The 18,664-nt window shown below is 39.6% G+C and overlaps 3 protein-coding genes across 7 annotated transcripts in view; 1 reads left to right on the plus strand and 2 right to left on the minus strand.

Annotated features, from left to right (window-relative positions):
- Positions 1 to 3,984: 3,984 nt before the first annotated feature.
- Positions 3,985 to 4,314, minus strand: pde6hb (phosphodiesterase 6H, cGMP-specific, cone, gamma, paralog b). Its single transcript, XM_061095269.1, has 2 exons — positions 4,208 to 4,314; positions 3,985 to 4,102 (listed from the first exon to the last, which is right to left on the minus strand). Exons 1-2 carry the CDS (start codon positions 4,312 to 4,314, stop codon positions 3,985 to 3,987), a joined length of 225 nt encoding a protein of 74 aa, XP_060951252.1.
- Positions 4,315 to 7,959: 3,645 nt separating this feature from the next.
- LOC133028144 (retinal cone rhodopsin-sensitive cGMP 3',5'-cyclic phosphodiesterase subunit gamma-like) lies at positions 7,960 to 8,279 on the plus strand. Its single transcript, XM_061095342.1, has 2 exons — positions 7,960 to 8,069; positions 8,162 to 8,279. Exons 1-2 carry the CDS (start codon positions 7,960 to 7,962, stop codon positions 8,277 to 8,279), a joined length of 228 nt encoding a protein of 75 aa, XP_060951325.1.
- A 1,700-nt stretch (positions 8,280 to 9,979) lies between these two features.
- Positions 9,980 to 18,664, minus strand: part of rbfox2 (RNA binding fox-1 homolog 2) — a 37,129-nt gene continuing 28,444 nt past the window's right edge. For 4 of the 5 annotated variants that reach the window (XM_061086719.1, XM_061086712.1, XM_061086702.1 and 1 more), the window contains exons 7-13: positions 18,251 to 18,338; positions 18,091 to 18,147; positions 17,410 to 17,557; positions 16,750 to 16,795; positions 14,244 to 14,338; positions 13,811 to 13,883; positions 9,980 to 13,151 (exon numbers count right to left, since the gene is read on the minus strand). In XM_061086719.1, the coding sequence (XP_060942702.1) occupies positions 13,107 to 13,151; positions 13,811 to 13,883; positions 14,244 to 14,338; positions 16,750 to 16,795; positions 17,410 to 17,557; positions 18,091 to 18,147; positions 18,251 to 18,338 (552 nt within the window). In that variant the 3' untranslated portion in view covers positions 9,980 to 13,106. Of the gene's footprint in view, positions 13,152 to 13,810; positions 13,884 to 14,243; positions 14,339 to 16,286; positions 16,324 to 16,749; positions 16,796 to 17,409; positions 17,558 to 18,090; positions 18,148 to 18,250; positions 18,339 to 18,664 lie in introns of those variants that run through there. The other variant, XM_061086727.1, reaches the window with a different exon arrangement.

Raw genomic sequence — 18,664 nt, forward strand, 5'->3', positions numbered from 1 at the left:
CATAGTTCCCTTTGCTTAAGAAATAAATATATTCTCACTTTGAAAGGTGTTTGACAGCAATAACAATACATATATCCCCTTAACGCATCATCATTTTTCCTACACTTTGGATTTCAGAATGTAATGGTAAAAAAAAGTAATAATGTTTGAATTCTCTGGGTCAGTTTAGATCTCCTGCAAAGAGAAGCTCAGAAAAATGACCAAACAGGTGCAGCCTGTAACCCAACTGCAATATAGGATTATAAAGGAGTTTTTGTGCATCGGTTCTAATATAGTTACCTTTTAAGGATAAGTATTCAAACAAACTGTATATCCAGGTCGTTTCTGGAACAGAGTCATCTTTAATTCGATTGAAAATTAGGGCTGAGTTATTCTACTTATAAATATTTGGTATCATTAAACCCATTACATCAGTACAGTCTGTACTTTTGTATCACATGTCAAATAAAATAATGCAACAGATAAACCCAGTCATGTAATAATGCCTGATGGATTAAACTGAATATTATGGAAAAACATTGCAATCACCCCCGAAGAAAATGAAGGTGGTTTCAGTCACAGCTGTTTGAGAAGAGAAACAACACAATGAAGTATTAATGCCTCAATGTGATGGGGATAATATTATCAGGAGAGATGTATTCTTCTTTTTTGTCTTATCAGTGGATATGATCCTTATTTTTCAATATACTAAAATGGTATTTAACAAATCAATCATACATTCAACTTTTTTAAAGTCTATTTCTATTTCATTTTGGAAATCTGATAAGCTATTAAGTGAGAAAAAGTGAGTAAATAAGAAGTAAAAAGTGAGTAAATATATATTGTTTTTTATTGTTTTTCTTATGTGTGGTGTATTTATTGTGTTTTTATGTTTCTATGTTCATTGTATGCACCAATAACCAAAGCAAATTCCAGGTAGGTGTACTTGGCAATAAATACCTTTTGATTCTGATTCTATTAACAGCTTCCTGTACCACTGAATATACTGACAAATAAATCATAAAAACCTCAGTCCAGTTTTGAAACCTTCTTAGTCCTGTCCAAACATTATCTTACAATTATGAGACCTTTTTCCTCATAACAAAACAGTCAGGATCTTATGATGTCATTATCGTAAAATCTTTAGAAACCTGAAGAAAGTGAGAGAGAGAGAGAGAGAGAGAGAGAGAGAGAGAGAGAGAAGCAGAACACACAGCGAGGTAGACAGTCTGATTTACTGAGGATGATTTTTGCATTGTACTGTCTGTGACTTTGCAAAGACTCATCCTTAAGCCAGTGTATAAAAATAGACAGTGAAGGATCTGTTTAGCTCCGTACATCCACAGACACTGCTGAGTTAAACGACTGAAAAAAAACAAGATAAAACAACACTGTTCAACAAAATCATATCCGGTAACTTCTTCTTGTTTTATCATAGCCAGCCATCTGTGCAGGAGACATTTCACCTCAGTGACCATACGTCTTTCTCTCAGTTACCAGCAGATGCAGCTGTTGCAGCCCCAGCGACCATCAGTCCCCGTCAGAGAAACATCTGCTCTGTTTGACCGTGACTCATCACATGACAGGGCAGACACGATGTTAAACTGCAACACAATTAACACAAGTCTTTAAGTTTCTCAGAGATGTCTCCAACATTTAAATGCACTTCATGCACTGTCTATTGTTATGAGTGTTTTTGATCTTTTTATTCTTTCAACCATCAATAAAACGTCTAATATTCTGAATACCTGTGATTTGAGATTATTCCCTCCAGTGGCTGTAATCCCCAACCTGAGAGGCCATGAGATAAAAAAACAAAACAAAGTTTCCAAACTTTCCAATAGTCTTTCCTTTTTTTTTTGCAAATTACGACGGAGTATTCAGGCCACTTACAGGAGCAAAAGTCTGAGATTACAAGAGTACGGTTGATTTTTGTGCTATTAAGACTTTCTTCTCAATTACAACTTAATTATCTTAATATGTAATCAACATAGCCCTAATACTCTGTTGTCGCAAATGAATAAAATAGCACTAGGAACAAAAATCTATTTGTAGTTGAACTTGTTGTAAGTGGTGGATCTTTGCAGGCAGTGATGAAGGGCTGCAGGTCGACTCTAACATGTTTGATCTAAAAGGTTTGGGACCACTTCTCCACCTCACGTCCTGGATGATAAAGTGGCCAAAGGTTTCATAAGGAGGTTTGTTATGTTTATGCCGCGTTGCACAGAGCACTGTCCCTTCTGTCAGCTCCCACTTTAAAGGCAGCTAATTGGTGCAGTGACCCAGATGCACATTGATATCTGGAGGCCACCAGCAAACAACGCAAACACAGATATGACCAGAGGAGCTGCTAAATATTTGATATCTTAAAAATTGAATGTTCTCAGTTTTTGAAGTAGCCCAGAAGATATCAATGGTGGAATTTAGGGTCCCGACTCACTAAGTAAACATAAAGGCCTCATTCTGAGGTCAAACTTTAGTGGTACATTTTTGGTTTCAGGTCATTATACACTAATGTAAACATAATATTCTAACATTAGAACTATGTTCAATCTCTGCTGATAGATACGATTAAATCCCACACACTGGGCCTTTAAAATGACAAGCTATGAATTTTGAATGTGTTTTTACACCTGACCCAATTTGTCGATCAGCTCGTTACAGACCAAACATCCATCAGGGCAGAAGAAACCTGGCCCATGAGAGCGACTCAGCCCGGCAGCACACGTGCATGTTTCCCATTGTGGCAGCTAAGTTAATGTGAAGCTTGAACGAATCAGTGATTGGCCGTTGAGATTATACAACCACCGGCGATAGAACAGCCGAGGCTCAGAGCATCTCCATGTGCTGTTTATCTGTTGTTTGTTGATTTGTCATTGCTCTTCCCCTCACAGCTCCGCATGTGTTATAAACACAGGAACACATGTCCTAATGTGTCATTTTCACACAGATCGTCTCTTGTGTCTTTCTTCTTTGATGACTCATCCAAATGCTAGATTTTTGTAAAAGCTGTTACCTTGCTGTTAACTGGCATTAAATCAAAATATGATCTTTGTTGCAGTGATTGTGTTGTCATTAAAACTCTCCATCTTCTTTGTCTCTTTTCTTCAGGAGAAATAGAGTGGACGGTTTGGTAAAAAAGAAGGTTTTGTTACCATGGAAACCACTGCAGTTATCTTCCCTGTTTTCTATTTATTTATATCTACAGTTTTAGAGATGAACATAACAGTTTTCTAATGAGCAAGTGCGGCAACTAAAACAATGGCCTCCCTCGTCAATAACGAACAAAGAGTTATATTTAGCTAATTGAGTGAGGCCAGAAAACAGTGAAAGTCCCAAGAGGCCAAACAACATGTATGTTTCTCTCTGTGTGAATAAAAGAAAGGACACAATCACATGTGTTCTATGGAAAATATCAACATTTATTATTGTTATGGAGTTGTTCCTCTCTACTGACAGATTAGACAGAGGTGAACTGTTTCCCCTGGAGGAAAAAATTCACCAAAATAAAATCGGATTTATCTGATTCACAAAATAGAAACCTGTGCATATTGAATCAGCAGCTTTGAGGAGAAGACGTGGAACAGCGATATCACCATAACAGATACCAAACCCTCTTCTCACATTTACAGAGTACAACATGTTCCGTTTGTCGTTTCTTTCCTCTTGGGAAAGTGCAAGTCCAGACTTGTCAATAGAATTTGTTTTAAGAGGTAAGAACAGAGAGGAAATAGGGAAAAAGAGAGGTTTGGGGTAAAATAGAAGAGAGGGGGAGATTTAAGTTGAAGAGGAGGATAGTGAATTGCAGGAAAGGCAAGGGAAAATAAAGTGCATTGGACAAGAGAGAGTGCACGAGTATTTTTTTTTCCAGGTCAAACCTCTAAATCATGAAGGGCTGCCTCCTCTCTAAAGCTCACAGGTAGTAGATCTTCAGCTGCTTAGACCACAGTAGGAATACATGAGCGACTAAAGTGGCAAACAGGGGAAGAGGCTGAGGGGAGAGGTCTAAACAATTCCATATTTTGCCAGGTCGCTGAGCTCCATGTCGCCAAAGGCTTCCCATGGGCAAACCACTGTGATGTCTGTGCCAAGACCTTCCATGCCGGGGATGTCATCTCCGAATCTGAAGGGTGGAGACAAACAATATGTGATGAGCATTACGTTAACAGCTAAAATGTGTGCAGGGTTGTTGCCCACTAAGAGAAAGTGTGATAGTAATGTTTCTCACCCCTTCTGGCCTGGTTTAGGGGCCTTGCTCTTGAAGGTGCGCATGGCCCTGGCCTTGAATTTGGGAGCCTTCTTGTCGGCGGGTGCTGCGACGGCGACGTCTGACATTTTGATTGGTTACTGACATAAGAAAAAGTAGAGAAGAACACAAAATGTGAGTTTCCTGCGGATCTTTTAAACCTTCGCAAAGTTCGCAACTTTGCTTCTATTCAATCCCATTTGGGCCTGCTAATTCATATCTTACACTGCAGTGTCCCTGTTGCAACTTTTTCTAAATATCTTATTTATAACCTTTCATGCAGGTGTCACTGCACTACTTCCCACCGTGATCATATTACCCCCTAAATTGTTTTTTATCCTCTTCATAAAGCTGATCAACAGCCAGACCAGTAAATAAAGTTTAGACACACAAAGAAAGAGAACCAGTAAAAAGAACCCCTCATTACAAAGCACAGATCTCCTTTTCAGCTCAGTCTTGGTAACAACTCTGAAGCCATTTGTCTGAGGCAGCACATGTTGCCCCATCGATAAGAGCTTGAAGCCCCTGGTCACCAGCGTAGAGAACTGCAGCGTCAGCTTACCTGGTGTTGAGGTCTTGATGCTGATTCTGATGCTGTCTGTTGAGCTTGTCAGTTTGTCCTCTCACTGTTGGACCGTCCCTTTTTAAAGACCTGAGGGCTGCTAATCCCCTCAAATGTTTAATCTGCTGTTGCTTTATGTGCCAATTCCAATCGCTCCTCTTCGGTTCCAGATTAGCCACAAATAGACAAGATCAAGGATGAGGAGATATAAATAGAAGGTGTATCTTAAGTTGGCAGCGTACTGTCTGTACACTGCCAAAGACATGACTACCAATTTAGAGACAAAACAAATATGCTGAATTTACATTTAATGTCTCTTGTCTGTCTGTCTGTCTGTCTGTGTCACTATGTTACCCACACATACCACTGCATCATCAACACTTTTGTAACGTATTTATAACATATATATCAGTGAAGGGGGCTGTTTTCTCATTACAAATAATTTCAGGTGTAAATCAAGTCAGGTCACTTTTACTCAACACTGAATATTTAGTATAAAGAAGAGAAGGTGTTGAGAAATAGAATCAAGGGATACAGGCACACTCATGACTGTTACACACACATACAGACACACACACACATATATATAAATCTAATCTGACATCTCTATCTATTGAACCTGTCTATATTATACAAAAATCATTGTATCATCATTTTATGATTTCTACATTTGTTTAACTTTATTATTATTATTATTATAAATTAATGACCAACTACAACAAATGAATAAAATCATTTTCTAATTTCTCAGGATTCTAGTCCCCTACATACTTCTTTGATTTTACTGAAGCCTCCTCCTCTACTACATTTAATAAAGTCCCCATCTAATGATGTGGAATATCTAGCTTTGAGTTCTATACATGCAGCATACAGGTTATTTACGGTCATGAAAAAGCTGACACATCGGTTTGAAATAGCCTACTTGGCTTGGATGACCTGTGACCTCATCCCTGTGTTCAGACATGAGAGAGGGTTAAAGGAACGTGAGAAACTCGAAGAGCGGATTAGAAACCTTTAAGAGACCGAAGAGCGGGATGTACTGTCGCCTCATCTGAAAACAAACGTGACCTGATGGCATCTGCATCGAGAACTGAAGCATGTGATGTATGAGAGAGGCTCCGTTTAGCTCATCGCTGACAAATAAAGATCACTTCACCCTTTAGCTCTTGATCCCTCATCAAATGGCAGCGACTGAGGGGGAGAGACAGAAACAATCTAAAACAATTTACTTCAACGATAATGTCACATGAAAGTTGGAATCAGAGGGAAATAGAAATAAAAGAAAATCCACACCAGTAATTTATTAAATGGTGTGTATTAAAATATTAATCCATGATCTTTATATTTTGTGATACATTTTTGTAATTCAAACTCGTTCTCTTTCTTTTTCCTGAGCTTTCATTTTTTCTATCAGATGATGAAGATATTAAGATGTGGATGAAACTCTGCAAAAGCTAATGTTAAAATTAAGGGTTTCAGGATCAGGAATGACCTTTCGTGTCCCAGTTTGTGTTTTAAAACTGTGAAATGTATTCTCATTGCAGATTAATATATCATCTTACAGCTATAATACATGAATATATTATTACTGTACAATAACATCATTCTACAAGAACATATTCCGAGAAGAATCAGGCTCTATTTTGTTTTTCTCAGAGCTGCATCATTATGTAAGGTAAACGTCTTAGCATGTCATGATGCATAACAGTGGAATCCTGACCCCCCTACTTAATCTCATGGGGCAAAGTGGCCAATTAGAGGAGGGGCAGTAAGAAAAAAAGAAGAAATGTATGGATGAGCATGTGAGGGGGATTAGCAGGGGGGCATATAAGAAGAAGCAGCACAAACAGCAGAAACATTCAAACTGATCAGAGACTTTGGACAGAAGCCATTAGCGTGACTGCGACAACAGGTAGGATCACACTCTGACCTTCACTGAGCTCTGGCCAACTTTCAAATCTACAATTACACTCGGAGCGTAAATGAGTCTGCAGGACTAGATGCAGTGAGAACCATTGAAGAGCTATTGCTGTGCTAGAGCTCTAAAAATATTTAAAGAGGAGGACGCCTGTATTTGCGTGAACTGCTCAAAGAGGTCTAAGACTATTTCTTTAGCCTTTTATCCTGCTTCTAAATTCATACTTTGTAGTAGCTTTACACATTGCATCTTTGTTTATTGTCTTGTTTAACTCTCATAGAACTTTGTAAATATTGTTTTTAAAAGTGTTATTTGGGCAACATTTACCTAATTCATTACTTACTTTTACTTTGAAGCGCCATTGAGGTCACTTCCTTTATTATCTGCATTGAAATAATGTGGTTTAGAAATTCTGATAGAAAATTCTTACCTTTGATTTTGGTTATTTCAATTTCATCTAGTTTGCATTTTCAGCTTAATGTGTGAATACGATCAAACAATTACGGATTTGTTCATCATATTTACATCCATTTGTTAAAAAGTGTGTTTTGCAGAAATGTGTTGAAATTCAATTTCAGTCTTTTTCCAATGGGAAAAGACACAGATGGTATTAAATCATTAACACAGGCAATGTCAGTGGAGGCATATGTGATAGCAATAAATAAACTCTTTATTACTAGGACTTGATCTCTGACATGTAGATTAGAAAAAAATCTAATTTAATTATCTTTAGAGTACAGATACAAAAAATCCCAAGGATGTATCATTTAAAGGGTAATTGATAAATCTGATTTCACATGTTACCTTATTAAGAGTAAACATCAGGATCACCACAGAAGATGCTGATCTTCTCTCTAAGGCACCACAGTCAGCAGAGGTCAAAAAGAGTTGGGATTGAAAATAAGTTGTACAGGACACTTACAGTTCATAATTCACAAGGTACAGCATGTGTGCGGACTTCAGTCTAACTGTGGAATTAGGTGAATTGAGTTAACCTGCAGGTCTCAAGAAGAACCAGTCTGTAACTTGGCCAGGAGTAATCTTTAAAGCCAAGGTGTAAAAATAGACAAAGCTGTTTGTGTAACTGCGTCTTAATGAGCTGCGCAACAGCTTTGGTCTAAAATGCGACCTCACCTGTGCGTGTTGTACCAGCTAAGAGGAGCAGAGGGGGCTTAGAGGAGAGAGTGAGGGTCTTACACATGGAGATTAACAAGATTACTTGTTACTCTAATCTTTCTCTCAGAGCATAAAGAAATGGCAGACACAGACGTTGCAGCTCCCGCCGACAAGAAGGCCCCCCCCAAGTTCAAGCAGAGGACCGCTCGCACCTTCAAGAGCAAGGCCCCTAAGCCAGGCCAGAAGGGGTAAGTAAAGGATAGGAGTATTTCTTCAAACCAAAGGTCAGGTGAATCATTACTAGGAAATTAAAATGTGTCTTGGATTTTTTTCTTTTCAGATTCGGAGACGACATCCCCGGCATGGAGGGTCTCGGCACAGACATCACCGTGGTGTGCCCATGGGAAGCCTTTGGCGACATGGAGCTCAGCGACCTGGCAAAATATGGAATCGTCTAGAATCCCTTCTGCGTCTACTTTACCTCCCTGCATATTCCTTCCCCCAGTTTTCCTCACTTACCCTCCTCTTCTTCCTCCCCTCCTAAAGTACCTGATCTGATGTTTGTCATTGAGTTAGGCCCACTGATCTAAAAACATGGCAACATGTAATTATAAGATTATATGTTATAATTATTTACACACCAAGCGGTCTGTGCTTCAACCAAAGTCTCTAAACTTCTTTCCCTGATATTTTTGCACTTGGCTTGTGCAAGCCTGAGAGACAATGGACCAAATCTGTTGTAAGCAGGTATAATTGCACGGCTGATCCTCTCTCCTGCCTTTTCCGATCCACGACCCTCCTTAATGTACAGCTGTTTATGAAAGATATATTTAGATTTTGATGAGCTATGAATGTAAATGTATTCAGCTGAATAGAACTGTCAATAAATAGTTTCCCCTAAGAAATGTCTTCTCTGCTTGTTCCCATATACATTAATGGTGGGCAATTATTGAAAGAATCACTATCTGCATTATTAAAGCTACAATTAACATGTATGCCACTTTGGTACAGACTGTATTAGCTCAACAACTACTGGATGTATTTCAGACATTACATTCTACTGACTCTGGAGATCTCTTGGGTTTTCCTCTAGTGCCACCATGAGGTTGAAAAGTGTGATTGAATCTTGATTTAAAACTTATGGATGGAAATTCTGGCTATTCTGGCACTGATCTCCTCACATTTAATATAATTTTCAACATATTTCAAATTATTAATTTATAATTACGTTTCAGACCATAATACTAAAACTGCTGCCACTGCCACCAGCCTTGATGGTAGCTGCACTTCCTTATATTTAGTAGTATAAAATGTTAATCGATTTCCGCTTATATGTGGAAGTGTGTGTGTGTAACTTTGGGTTGGGGGGTTGAGGTCAAATGACAGTCAAATACTTTGGATATTTCCTGAATTATTTTTTACCGATGACTAATGGTTTAATAATCCCTGAATACGTCACACTTGCTAGATATGCAACTGGCTAAAATGAGACTGGGGCGAATAAGGGTTTTCCTACCAAATGAATTGAATCAAGGAGACAAACCACTTCTTTACATTTTAGGACCGACAATAGTTTTCATTCAGTGGCGCTATGATTATTTTGGGGTGGGCTGTACAGACGGGTATGATTATGGTGAAATTGCTGGAGTTACAGACCAAAACGCATTAAAAGGAGAATTAATGTTGAACTTGCATTTATCAGATGACCTGATAAATTTACCAGGGTGACACTAGGTCAGTAATGTTTCTCACGTCCACCGGCCAAGTGGCTTTGCAGGGTTAAAAAACAACTACTTTGACTTAACCTTTCAGTGAAGTAAAGTGCAGGAACTGTAGCAGGAGCATTGAAGCTGCGTCTCAGGTCAAAAAAAACCAAACACTTAACATGGAGACATCAAGAGTTACAGATCTAAAAAAAATTGAGGGTCTGGGAATTTTCCTGATGACGCCAAAAGTTTGACAGTCTCTTAGGTAAGAGATTGCCAAAAACAGGCGAAAGACGACAGGCATACAATAGATTGCTTACTCTCTTCATAGTTTAGCGTAAAGTCAAAAGTAGTTTTCAGCACTAACCTCTTTGCATGTGAGAATCTGAAAAAATATGCTCCCTATTTTGTGAAATAAATACAACACCAAAAGAAGAGAACCTGGAAACTGGTTCACAACAATACATTTTTATATAAAACATTTTATATAGACATTCAATAACAAAAAAACATAATGGCAGTCAAGGTGGGGATATAGACATGACAGAGGAAGAGGACTGGTCATTGAAACCATAACAACTATGAAGAATGGCCACATAGTTTTACTATAATACAGTGGCAATGAAACCACAACAGGAAAATGATCTTTGTGCGGCAGCCATTTTGTTTGTCAGCAGGACTTCTTCACTGTACTGTTGTGTCGAACTAGCTTCGAACCGCTAGCTGCCTGTCACTCTCCACAGAGTTTATGGGTAAAGAACACAACTGGGCTCGGCTGCTCAGGTGTCAAATATGAAAGACAAGATTCATGCAAAACTATTTAGTTTTTTTTTTAAACTTGACAAGACTCACTCATGCTGGTTTGTCCATGCCTACAGGGGCTCCAAAAGTCTGACTGTGTAACACTTCTCAAGCTTGGACCCAGAACGTGCTAGGGACTGTTGGGTAGCATCTTTGGCTAGGTTCTTTTTTTGTTTTTTTCTTAGTCCAGAGCGCATTCTATATCAATGGAGATATTTTTTAAAAAGAAATGTTAACTGAAAAAAATCCAACAGCAGTACAATTGATAGAAAAAGCAACTTATTGACCTGCAGGTTTTTCCATAAGTGTAAAAAAAACATTCAATTTTTTTTACAATTTTGGAATATTTAAAAGGACCAGTGTGGGATTTGGATGTATTGACATTTAAATTTAATATAACATAATAATCATAAATATGTTTTCATTCGTGTATAATCACCTCAAACTTTCATTCCTGATTTCACCTTAAAATGAGCAATTCATATGTACACAGATAGTGTCCTCTTTCACTAAACCCACCACATTGCACTGCCTTGTTTCTACAGAAGCCCAGAGTGGACAAACCAATTCCCGGCTCGAGAGAGGGCCTTTCACCTATATACTCTACCTGAAGGCCACCATAGGTTCTGCTCAAGGTTTTGAAACACAGGGGTGACAGGAGGGGTTGCAATGACCAACCTCACCACTAGATTTCACTAAATCACACACACTGGCTCTTTAACCTGCATATGGCCGAAGACAACACTTTCAAGCATTTTACTGGAAATCTTAAAATAAAATCTGGAGCGACCACAATGGTCAAACTGACAGATTTTACCACTGAAATGTAAGGAGTTTGCATTACAAAAATGAATATTTAAAAAACTGGGGAAAAAAGGAAAGCAGTTGGTTTTTACCAAAGTGCTACAGGCCTATTTCTTCCAAATGTCTCAGTCACCTGCAAAATACGGACATGGAAAGAAAAAATACCAGCCTTTCCTGCATATTTTGAAATATAATTAAATGTCATGCTAGCAAAATCCTATAATCAACCAAAAACAAAACAAAAACAAATTCAAACACCAGCCCAGATCGACTGAATATTTAACTAAGAGGAGGAAAAAAGGTGTGGTAATGTTACAAGCATACCTGAAGTCTGTCACTACTCAGGTACACTCTCAGCTCGAGGCCTTGCAACTTACTGAAGAACAATTAAAGATATAAAAAATGAAAATATGAAAGAAAGCAAATAAAGACAGCAATAGGTTTATCAAGGATTATGATAACAATAATAAAGATTATATATTTATACATACGGCAGAAAAATGTGCTTCCTACAAATCTTTGGAACAAAAACAAAAGCCAAAAAAACAGCCACATTTTGGAAACACAACAGTATAGAAATATGCACAATAGTAAGGTGTTTTGCATTTAAATATTTTCTATTCACTTGCCGGCAGAATCTCTCTCTTGCTCAGTACTTGTCGCTGGCAGCGTCGCGAACACAACTACCAACTAAAGTAGGTTTCAGGAAGACTCATTCAATGTTGGAATCTGCTCTAGAAAAGATGGAGCATGAAGGGAAATATCAAAATAATAAATCTCCACAAATGCTTAAACCCCAGGGTTTTGGATGGAGGATGGATTTATTCTAAAAGAAATACTAAACGAGCAAATGTGTTTTTTTTTTCTTCAGTTTAGTGTTACACTTCCTGTAGTGTTGAGTTGTTGCTGCAAACAGAGCGTAGTGAAATCCTGTGATTGAGGGATGAAGTGAGACTATAGTTGTGTCATTTTGACAAAAGGTGGTATATTACTTTAATAGAGGTTCATTTTCTGATTTCACTCTAATCTACATGTCCCATAACAGCAGTGGCTGCTGTGTGTCTGAGTCAAACAAAAATAATGCTTTCGTAAGAATAATAATTACAATAATAATAATAATAATTTGGTAACTTTTCTTTTCTAAACTAATTGCATATCATAATATTTTTTTTTAAGTTTAAAGGTTCACCGTTTTCCACATACTAAGAAAACTTGAGGTAAGGAAGAGTTTTGATAACCTTCCCTCCTTCTGCTTTCGGACGTGATCTCTGTAGCATTATAAATATTCGCATCATCTCTGCATGCCGCCATCTTTCAACTCTCCCTCCTACCAGAACACAACAAGGAGGGAAATTCTCTCTCGTTACTTTCCGCCCACGTTAAAGAGAACTCATCAGTGGGTGTTTTATTGTTATAGTGACTCATCATTTTGCTTAGAAATCTGTGTTTGGATGCTCGGTCGCTGCTCCTCCCTCCTCCCTACTGCCGTAACATTTTGTGGACACCTCGCTCTCGTGCTTCCCTCTCCTTAAATGCCGAGGGTGTGCAGGCCTCAGTGCTCGGCCTGTTCGCCTTACATGGTCGACAGCTGTTTAAATGTCAGTTATCCACATACAGCCTTTGGAAGAACGCCTGGGCTCCATCTCGAGTCTTGTGCTGCTGAGTGCGGAGGGAATAAGAAGGGGACTATAATACAGCCGTGCAATAGGGAAGGTGGCCAAGTCTTTTTTTTCATCTTTTTTTTTTTTTTTTTTTATGTAAAGGCCATCCATCAGTCTTTCATACAGCATTCCTCTATTTCTGTAGTAGCATATATAAGAAAACGTGGGACCGCTCTGGGTTGGGATCTGAAATTTCTTTGCTGTGGTTGGTTCCACGCTTTAAAACTGGATGCAGTCCTCCTCCACGACAACAGAGGGAGCTCTTTTAGAGTAATTCAATGGAAGAAAGGAGCTCCTGGGAAATGTAGTGTCCTTAGTAAGGGGCAAATCTACTGTAGCCTCCCCTGTACAGTGTGGCCTGAGAAAAAAAGAAAAGAAAAAACAGTTGGTGAATAAAATCATTGACTTACATTTAAAATGACATCATTAATTAAGCATCTTGGTCACATTAATCCTTTAAGGGCCCGAGGACAAAAATCACCCAAAGCTTCATCATATTATATGTGCTAAGTGTGCCGTTTTCTTTTCAGTGCCAAAATCCTACATAGCCTTAGATTTGCTAGCCGACATGTTTTTTTAAATTTTAGTTTGTTACATAAGGCTTCTCTTCATAAGCCACCTTTAGGCCCCAGTCATGGGTTTAATATTCTGTTTTAGTTACCATTAAATTTCATTCAAGTCAAAAGAACAAATCTTCTCTAAGTTCTGTTGAGTGTTGTCCCAGAGCTGGTGCATGTTTGGCTTAGTGTAAAATCCAGCCTTGGTCATAGTGGTATAAACACAAAAAGCATTAAATGCATAGTAATTTGTGGCTCAAATGTTTACAACAAATGTCTTACTTTGGAGCCTCTTTTTTTAAGTTTGAATAAATTTAAATCTCCGCTTTGCATTTTGTGGCTTGGAGCTACAGACATGGAAGGGACGAACTGAGAGGCGGACCGGAGCAATCTCAGTTCTAAAAAAATATAGAATAATGTGAGCCTTATCCTTTAAATAGTAGAATATAAATAGACTTACCATGGCTCCAACACCATAGGCAGCTGGGTTGAGAGCAGCATGATAGGGGTCTGCCGTGTACACTCGTCCATAGCTGAGAGAAAACACAGATACATCAAGAATTGTGCATCATATCGAATCTAAACCCATAAAAACTCATCTGTGTTCCCCAAATTAGAAATAGCCCTCATGGTATAAATAAATCAACATGTGACCATGGTTAACAAGTTTATTTTAATCTGAGCTTTTTTAAATTTTTTTTAAATAAGCAATACATTTCTGTACAAAGCACAAAATAACTTGTCTTCTAGAATCTTAGGAAGGATGAAGGCCATGTTTAAAGTTCACTTCCTGGCTGGTGCTTTGTTTAGGCACCACATCTGTCTCAAGACCTAGTTCTGCAGGTGGTGTCCTGTCAGCTCAGGCTCTGAGATGTACTGAACATCCCACTTACCTGTCGCTGTAAGCTGCTGCTGCAGCTGCTGCGGCCGCCGCCGCAGGTGTTGCTACCGCAGTTGGCTGGGCGTAACGATACGCTGCATAGCCACCCTGTGAGGAGGCGATGAGGAGGAGGACAGACGGGGGGAAGAGGGCATTGTGTACAGTAGAGGAGAGAGAGAGAGAGATACAAATGAAAAGAGAGAGGTGGGAAGGGACAGAAAGAGGAGTAAATGCTTGTTAACAGAATCCTGTATTTCTTCTGCAGACTAACAGACTAGCAGTGAATCTAAAGGGTTACGTTGTGAGAAAAAATGCTGAGAAGAGAGCGGAGGATTAACAAGCAGTCAGCAAAACTGGCTAATCTGGTGCAGTCAAGCATTCACAAGGACGTAGCTCAGGCTCTGTGTGTCTCTCCCTCCATGACAAACCCGGGGAAGAAAATCTTTAGAATATCTTCGTGTATTTTGTGGTTTTAAATCCTTATTTAAGTTAATATTTATCCCACAGAGCGATAGACATGGAGGGAGAGAGATTTCATACCCATAACTGCGCCCCGCCCCACTTCTCCTACCAAAAACCCAGAGTTAAAGAAAGGGGAGGGGGCGGCAGGATGATCGTATCATTATTTATGCTTGGATGAGCAGCTGATGAACAGACACAACAAAATAACTACAGGTGTAAGAAGACAGGTCAGCCAGTCAGATTAAAAAAAGGAAACGCACACACACACCATCAGATACGCTCACGTGGCCAGTGACCAATCACTGATAGACACAGCATGCTATCCCAAACTCAGAACGAACAGTGTATTAGGGCAAAACATATTACCTATTCATTAAAAAAGAATTAAAATGCAAAAACACAAACACACACCGCCACATTCTACCCTAAAGAATCAGTCGCGCGACCATGTCCCCACATTCAGGACCACACAGTTGCTGCTATGGGAAGAAGGCTGGACTGGGGGGAGGTGAGGGAGGTGGGGGAGAGGAGGAAGGTAAAGTGATGATAAAGGAGGAGATTTTACAGGACGTGATATAGATTGTAGGACGGAAGAGGGAGAAATTGGAGAAGGAAGTGAGAGTAGGTAAAATGGGGTCAGAGTGAAAAGAAGTGAAAGAGAGGGCGAAAGAAAGAGTGGGGTCTATAGAAAGAAAAGGAAAGTGTGGGAGGAAATAGGGAGGACTGGGGGAGGGCAGCCTTGTAAGTATTTCTGCATGCTGACACTGATTCAGTTAGCATGCCACAGGTGAAACAGATAGGGAGATTCCTGGAAGGGGTCGGAATTAACTGCTGATAGAATAAATCTTTTTTTCTCTTGCATCCCTCTGTCAACTGCCTAATCTCAGCTTTTAGTGTCTGTAATCATGTCTTAACTATTTTATAGTCTTTTCACATGCTTTACGAATACATTATAGGACTTTGATTTTTCATAATATAATATATTTCTGTTTGCAAGATATAGCATCTTAAAGGTTATTGATGAGGATGAAGTCTAACAAAATCCTGCTTTTTAACCTTAATTTCCCAGTTTTTAAAAATTTGAAACAAATCCTAAAATAAAAGGTGTGTAATGAATTTGTCAAATAATATAATATTAATTTGCCTCAAGAACTTCATGAATTTTGATGAATATGAGGCGATAACATAGAGGCCAATAGTATTTTCACACTGACGAGTAAGCGAGTGTTTAAAATTTGCATAATTATCTGCACCAGACTACAACCAGTGCACAATCATGTTAAAGAAAGTGACCCACTGTTCAAGTTCTGTCCTTCTCTGCATCCAATTTCCCTGGAAAATATAGATTCACTTCTAACCCTAACCCGACAAGATATTGCTTTTTTTGTTTTATTTCATATGCTCTTTAAGATTCAGATCGAAACTTAATTCTCTTCTCCCCCTTCCGCAACTCCACCCATGTCAGAATCCAGTGAGTTAGTAGAAGACAGAGAAGGCATTTCAATCTCAGATGGTCAATAATGTCTAGCAGCACGCAGTCATTGGAGACGAGGAGGATGCACACTGGCTCTCACACAGAGTGTGTAAACCCTACCTGGGGCAATCTGCCACTAATGTCCTGAAACACTAGTCTACAGAGAGAACAGAAACAGCTATTGTCAACCTGGTCACACACACACGCACATACAACACACCATTACACACTCAGACATGCTCATAATCACATTGGTTCAAACTAATTCACAAATGCACAGAGACAAACCCTTGAGGAGTCTACTCATGAATGAACACGTGGTTAAAGTGTCTGTGTTGGATTGTTTGTGTTTCTATATGTACTCGATGGATGGTGCATCCTGAGGCAAAGTGAACACAACTTGAGAAATGAATGATTGGGTATATAAAACATAAAATGTGTCTCTTTGATAAATATGAACAGCCAAAAGTACACGTCTCTGGGTTTGGTCTGTGCCGTTTCACACTTGAAAACCCACAGGCAAGATGAAGGGAAACATAGGTGAGGAGGTGAGGCAGTGGAGGAGGGAGGGCGGTATACTTACATAGAGATCAGCCGCACTGTAAAAACCATCCTGATAGGCCATCACACTGAGAGAGAGAGAGAGAGAGAGAGAGAGACGAGAAAGGACAGAAAAGAAGGAAAGAAAAGGAGAGAATATAGAGGAGTGGTGGTGGAATGTCGAAATGAACGAAAATAAGTAATGGTGTGATGCGCCGCCGTGTGGGCATTGCAGAAAACAACAAACAAGAGTGGCAATTGAGAGAGAGAGAGAGAGAGAGAGGTGAGAAAACGGTGCCGAACAGATTGTGAAAGAGAAAAGAGAAAGAAGGGTGAGATTATTACACACCGTGCAACATGCAAGACAAAAATACCACCTCGCTGTACACGAGCACACCGACTTCAGAGTGATACTACTGCTACTGAAGCCGGTGAGACTAACATCTCGTAAGAATACGGTTCAATCTGATATGAATGCAATGAAAATACGGCTACAACAGAGGTACAAGGAAATGGTATTTCAGCTCAGCTAGCGATCAACATCATTATCTCAATACAAATATCTCCAAAGCATGCACAATTAGAAATTACTGCTTTAACTTAGTGCACACATGCATTTAAGAAAGTATGTATATCGTTACTTTTTATTATCATTAGTGCTACTGTAGTTTGCAATGATGCGTGTGTGTGTGTGTGTGTTTACCCCGGATATGTAGGGATGGCAGGTTGTGGCACAGCTGCCCTGACTGCACTGTAGACGGGCCGGGCTCGACCCCGGAGATGAGCCCCCCGAAACTGCGCCGCGTTGGAAGCAGCAGCCGCCGCCGCTGCTGGGTATGGGAACCCTGGTACTGAATGAGGGAGAGAGAGAGAGAGAGAAGCTCTTATTATCATTTCTAATATTTATTTTATTTTTTTCATCTCATCTCTGTTAAGTGCAGCGCCTGTTCTAATTCTGGCTGCTTGGAATGAGTGGTTCATTTGGCCTGTGGTGATGGTGGTTGCCGACTACTTTCTGAAAGTTTAAGTGACCTACAGGGACCGAGCCGTGACAAGCAAAGACCGGCTGAGGGACTCGGCCCATAGAACCCCGAAGCTGCCCCACAAAGCTGGTCACCTGATTATCAAAGTTTGGTGAAACTCGACTCAGTCTGCAGAACCCAGAACTGGAGTTATCATGTTACTTGCATTGAGTCCCAGCAGCCACCACTGCTACAGAGTGCTGGTCGCCTATTTATAATATAATTCAGATTGAACGTATCACACTCAAGTCGACACTGCACTTGTGCCCTTAACAATATACATGCACTGTGTTAAGCCAATAGGATGGTTCTTCAGATATGGGAGCCACAAACAAACAGACAGATAACACACATTGTCTCACCTGTATAGAGCTCAGGACTGTACATCGCTCCAACCATGGGACTCAACTTCCATCCAGCTGTTGTCAACACAAACATGCAACACATGTTTGAAAAAATACTCTATAGGAAGATCACTCAAGCAGTTACAAAGTTTTACGACGTATACAAATCATGTAGTACCGTATGGCATAGCAGCTAGGCCCTCTCCGTTCGAGAACGGCGTGGTCATCTTCTTGTTCGTCATCACTCGGGCTGTGGCGTTATTGACCTGGACACCAGAGGAAGTGGTCAGTGGCCAATTCAACCCACTTCAGTAGAAACACAAACATTGAGGAATGATCCAAATGATGCAGAGATCAATAACGTTTGAAGTTTGTGTTTTATTCTGAAGCTGAAAAGTGTAAATGATCAGAGTTTTCAGAATATTCTTGTACTTGGAAGTGTGAGGCGTCATTATACTTATGAACAGTTTCTTATAGTTATGACGGAGGTTAATTCTGTTGATGAGCAGCGATGGTAATTGATGCATGCGCTTCTTTTGAAGGAGAAAGACATTGAAAACAAGGATCCTGGTGAGTAATCAGGCAGTTTTGC

Source organism: Limanda limanda, chromosome 2 (genome assembly GCF_963576545.1).
Source record: "Limanda limanda chromosome 2, fLimLim1.1, whole genome shotgun sequence".
Classification (NCBI taxonomy): Eukaryota; Metazoa; Chordata; class Actinopteri; order Pleuronectiformes; family Pleuronectidae; genus Limanda; species Limanda limanda.

What these genes read in the sequence shown, in the direction of transcription:
- pde6hb (XM_061095269.1), bottom strand. Translation starts at nt 4,314, where the DNA reads ATGTCAGACGTCGCCGTCGCAGCACCCGCCGACAAGAAGGCTCCCAAA. An exon ending in CCTAAACCAGGCCAGAAGGG is followed by an intron (nt 4,103 to 4,207) that starts GTGAGAAACATT and finishes TCCACCCTTCAG; the next exon opens with ATTCGGAGATGACATCCCCG.
- LOC133028144 (XM_061095342.1), top strand. Translation starts at nt 7,960, where the DNA reads ATGGCAGACACAGACGTTGCAGCTCCCGCCGACAAGAAGGCCCCCCCC. An exon ending in CCTAAGCCAGGCCAGAAGGG is followed by an intron (nt 8,070 to 8,161) that starts GTAAGTAAAGGA and finishes TTTTCTTTTCAG; the next exon opens with ATTCGGAGACGACATCCCCG.